The sequence below is a fragment of the Morone saxatilis genome, unplaced genomic scaffold, assembly GCF_004916995.1.
Source record: "Morone saxatilis isolate NCDOM2014 unplaced genomic scaffold, NCSU_SB_2.0 Contig11, whole genome shotgun sequence".
NCBI lineage: Eukaryota > Metazoa > Chordata > Actinopteri > Moronidae > Morone > Morone saxatilis.
In genome coordinates, this window is record NW_023339663.1 from 2,706,821 (window position 1) to 2,712,318 (window position 5,498).

Below are 5,498 nucleotides of genomic sequence, written 5' to 3' on the forward strand. Positions count from 1 at the left end.
TTCTGATTCTGATTCTGATCCTGACATTGCAGATTCTGACATTGGTCATAATTAGTTGTTAACACATTTGATAAAATGTGTGAATGATATAATACTGCCATAATCTCTGAAGTCCAAAATCCCAAATTTTACCCTTCAAATAAATTACAATAAAAGGTTTCCATAGACCAAACCATAGAGGAGCGAAACAGGAACATCTGACAATATCGTACAATTCTGTAGAACGACACCAGAAACTAAGGCCCCAATAAACCTGACATCAGCGTCTCTCTGACACAGCTTCAACAACAAAAAGAATATTATAAGACATAAAGACAGAATTTATTTATTGCTGAATTTACAGGTGTTCCAGATGTTTTCACGAAACTACGGCGTCCTAAAACATTAAAATCGCCATGACAGAAATCAACCGTTGCCAGTGATTAATACAGTGGTGGATTATTATACATCCGTTTTATGCTACTTTATACTTCTGCTCTGCTACAAGTCAGAGAGAAATATTGTACTTTACACTCCACTGCACTTATTTTACAGCTATAGTTAATATTGAAAATTCTGATTTTGCATACAAAGTCTATCAGTTTATGAAATATTTTATAGATTTAACTTCCAGACTGTACTTTAAACTGTTCAACTTATTGTTCTGGACGGCACAGCACCAGGAAATAGCTTCACCTCGACACAGCTACAACATTAAAATGCTTAATGCATCAGTGGTATTAATCCAATAATATAATATGTAGTATGTCACTGAAGTGTTTTTGATACTTTAGGTATATTTTTCTGATAATACTTTAAATTTGGAAAGCAGGACATGTGCTTGTAATGGAGTATTTTTACATTGTGGTATTGATATTTTTACTTTAATAAAATATCTGAATACTTCTTCCAACACTAAATATATACAGATTCTTTACAAAAGAAAAATCACAATATTTCAGTTGAATGAATTCCCTCTACCAGTATTGTTATTAATAAATTCAGCTCCAGTTAATATCTGATCATCTACTAAGAAAAGTGCACTTTTGTCTTACAATCAATACCAAGCTGACACTGAACGAACCCTACAATCTCCAGCTGCAGTCACTGCCTCCTGCGCTGCTGCTGCTCATCAGCTCTCACCTGATAGGCCACCATGTTGAGGAAGTAGTTGTAGACGCCACTGCGGTTCATCCCCTGAGTGGCCGACATTGTGCCTCTAAACTGCTTCTCATCGGCCACCACAACCCTACATTTGGCCATGAACTTCCAGCACAAACAGGTTCTCTCAGCGTGCTTGCAAAGATGGCATCCTCACATCCTGAAAGAGGCCAGAACACAACTCCCTCTAACTGGCCTGTCAGAAAATGAAAAGAAAAAGTAAAACCACAAAGTCCAGCAGGTTGTCCCTACACGCTCCTTATGCTGGATTAGTGGTAAATCTAGTCCGGCTGGGCTCCCTGCAGCCGAGAGCCTCAGCATGAGCACCGGTTCAGCTGCCCTCAGTCCAGCCTCACTGGGGAATAAGTTGTTTTTTGCCCATATCCTGCGTGCTTTGGCTCTGTGGCTGCGTTGGGTGCTGCCAGAAAAGAGGGAGAGGTGGTGGCGAATGCCCAGTGCCCTCCCCCATCCTCCCCCTGTCCTACCCGGTCAGATTAGGCAGTGAGTCTGTGAGGGGAGGAGGGGGTAAGGAGAAGGAGGAGGTCGACAGGGACCATGTGTCAGTCCCATCTGTCCCTCCCTTCCCTTCCCCCAGCCCTGCACAAACTCCATAGTACGAGATTGGGCAATACTCGTGTTTAATCCAGACTTATAAAATTAAACAATTACCCAGGGTGGTTTCTAGATGCTGATGCCTGACACATCACAGCCTCCTGTTCATATAGCCCCCCCACTAGACTTTGTCCAAGTCTGAATCTGTGTGTCACTCACAGAAAGAGGCCACGTCCATAATCCCAACAAGTTATCATGACTGCATTACGACCCAGAAACAGTGAAGTGGGACTGGATGCAGGGCTGTCTGTGATGGAATCAACAATGGCCGAGTGCATTAGTAGATGTCCTCACAGCTTAATAATAAACAGGCCAATGGAATTTTTTGGGGGGCTCTAATGGAAGGCCAGAAAGGCATCAGGCTGAGAATGAAAACTGAGTTGCAATAATGTTTAAGCTTTTAAATGATTTGTACTTTTGTCAGCTGACACTATTCACTTTCTTCTGAAAACGCTTCATACAGCTGCTATGGACTGTTTGCAACTCCAATTTTCTTCTGCTTGTAGTGTCCGACAGCCTTGCTTGCTTGCTTGTCAGCAGCAGAAACACTGAGGTTGTATTGTGAAGCGCTTTCAGCAGTGAAATGAAATGATGTGTCTGGTAGCTGTTGAAAAGCACTGAGTGCATGAGGAGAGAGTCAGATTAGATTTGGGTTAGTGTGCAGGGCGGAGCGCCGGGATAATCCCGTCGTTGTTCAGACCTCCTCTCAGTCAGGATGACCTTCATCAGCCCAGACAGAACGTTAGTAGCTGCGTCCTGTTAGATTACACTCTCTGAGGCGCCACAGACGGGCGTCACTGAGCCAGAGACAGTTCAGTCAAAGTGCAGTGATTTGTCGCTGTGCTGCATCTCACCTGGTAACACTTTAACCTACACAGCTGTAAGAAAGGCTGTTCCTTACAAAGGCCCAGTGACACAGCCGCTTTCTCTCTCTGACCTTTAGATCACTGACCTTCAGTGGTGGAATGTAACTAAATATATTTACAAATTTGAAGTACTTGTAGCCTACTTTACTTGAGTATTTTCTTTTCATGCAACTTTCTACTTGTACTTCACTACAATTCAGAGGGAAATATTGCATTTATTTTTTACTTATCTGACCATTTTAGTTAGTGTTTCATGGTTCCAGCCTCTGAAAAGTGAATATTTGCTGCTTTTGTTTTTAATTATTTAAATAGTTTTTATTTCTTTTAGATAATAAATAAATGTTCCCATATGGGAAGAGGTACAGAGGCTTCCGCACCACCAGACTTAAAGACAGCTTCTTCCCTCAGGCCATGAGACTGTTAAACTCTTCCTCAGCACTGCATTACACAAATTAGTTGTTATTTTCTTTAATTACTTATTATTTTTTCAGCATAAAGAGAATTATATGTAAATTTCATCATACAACCCTGACAATAAAATAACCTTGATGAATAACATAAGCATTTCTATTTTCAGAATTTTTACAAACCAAATGAATAAAATGAGCTTAAAACAACAAAAAGTGACAATTTAAACAACTTCAGAGAACAAGTGATGACAGAAATGATCCAGAAGAGATGAGTTGTCACATGTGTCATGTTTGTCTGACCCTGCAACATAACAGCTTTAGTTGGATGAGTTGTTTTTAGAAACAATTCCTCTTAACATGCATGTTGGAAAAGAGCAGCCTGTGCCAAAACCTTCGACTGTAATTCTCTAGAAGAGCCACAGTCTGCCCAGGTTCACCTTCTAGGAACTGTTAACAAACAAGAGGTTAAAGAAACGCCAGCTTGGTTTCACACTCTACGCTAAGAGGCTTGGACTACAGACCCAGTGAATGAGGACTCTCTAAACCTTCTAGCAAACCAACAGTTGTAGAAACACACTGTCACATTTAACCAGCAGTCACAATCAAACTGTCTTTCACTTCCTCTGTGGTGGAAAAATGTAAAACATATAACCCTACATGTAAGGTTCAAACGTAAAGCCAGTCACATATGAAGAAGCATCAATTTTCCATGATTAATGAGTCATTACACTACACAATACATCAAATGTAGTTTTTAACCATCCTTGCAGTCAATCCACTTTGGCCCAAACTGAAATATAACCACTATGGAAAAAAAGCTTGAATAAAATTCTGTGTGTAATAAATAAATGTGCTATGTTATAGTTTCATAAACTGTAGAAAGTAAAATGAGAGTTATAAGAAAGCTAATTATGTAATCTAAATGTACAAATTATTATTATTTAACAGTTTATTAACCAGAAACATAGCCTATATTGTGTGACAACTTTTAGGGCCAAGAACGTCCCCACAGGCCTAAAAACAACAATTTCTTTGACATGCTATCCTTAATGTCACTTTAGATTATTCCCTCCAACATGAGCGGGTGTAAACCAGTAAGTCCCTGCAATAAACACGTGTTGCTCTCAACGGTCCAGGCGGCCGCGGCCCTGCATTCCTGGGGGCCCCTTTCACTCTGAGATAATTGCTGCTGCCTTGTGGGAGAGGAGGAAGTGCCAAACAGAACAAACAAAAGCAAATAAGCGGATGCAAATCGCCGCTTGAGTGAAAGCGCTCAATCTATGGTTTCAACGGGCTTGTGCAATAATAGTTGGCTGAAATCCAAGCTTGTTTACAAAAAAAGGACAAGAAAAATTATCCATTCATTAATCATTTTGGATTCCTTTTAAGCAAAACTATAGAGTAACAGTTTTTGACCCACATTATTTTTTAAACCTGTTTAAGTAAATTAAAATATCGATGTTGTAAATGACTCATGGAGCTGCAAGAGTTGTCCTTCCCATAGAAACACAATGTACCCATTCATGACTGCGACATGACTGAATGCACAACCTGCTCATATTCTGAGGAATCAGACTGAGGACAGACTATTAATCTGCACCACATTCTTTAACTCACATCTTAATGGCTGAAATTTGATTAAAAATGGAAAGAAGTTCATGTTTTTATTGGTCAGACATCGAAACCTGATGTTTGACATTTTGGTTACACTTTTTCATCTATCGGCTGATTAATTATATGTGGACAGACCCATCTACATGTTTTGTGTACTTTTGTTTTCATGGTTTGGGCACAGTTCATGCCCACACAGGTCATTGTCCCCCCGTGTGGGCATGACACACGGGGGGACTGTGAAAGAGTTATATTTCTTTTATGGATTTGTCTAACTTAAAGGGTTTTTAGAGGCTGGAGGAGTGAAGGGTATCCAGTATTTCACAAGGAAAAAGCAAGAATTAGAGATATGTCAGAAAATGAAACATTTTCTTTGACGTATGTTATTCTTTCTTATCCCTTGGATCATCTGGTGACCCCTCAGATCCATATTGAGTTGGGAACCACTGGTAAGCTTCCAACTTTGTGGCAACAGTTTATGTTTGCCCCTCCTGTGTCAACATGACAATGCCCCTGTTCACAAAGCAGCTCCAAATGGTTTTCCCAGTTTGGTGTTGGAAAATTTGACTGGTCTGCACATAGTTCTGACCTCAACCTCATCCAACACCTTTGGTATGAACTGGAACACCGACTGTGAGCCCGACCTTTTTCACCCAACATTAATGCTCTTGTGGGTGAATGAGTCTCCGCAGCAGGTCGCAACATCTGGTGGAAATAAGTGGAGGCTGTTAGAGCAGCAAGATTAATGCCTATGGTTTGGAAGGACATGTTTGACAATCACATATGTGTTGAATATTCAGCGATCCGCATTCTTTTGACCTATTTTCTTTTAGTTTTTCTGAACCCCCCCCCCCCCCCC

At 40.5% G+C, this 5,498-nt stretch overlaps 1 protein-coding gene across 1 annotated transcript in view; it reads right to left on the bottom strand.

Moving 5' to 3' along the window:
- Positions 1 to 1,242, bottom strand: part of serinc4 (serine incorporator 4) — a 24,079-nt gene extending 22,837 nt beyond the window's left edge. The window contains exon 1 of the mRNA XM_035682484.1: positions 1,123 to 1,242. Coding sequence (XP_035538377.1) covers positions 1,123 to 1,242 — 120 coding nt within the window. The remainder of the gene's footprint in view (positions 1 to 1,122) is intronic.
- Between the last annotated feature and the right edge of the window lie 4,256 nt (positions 1,243 to 5,498).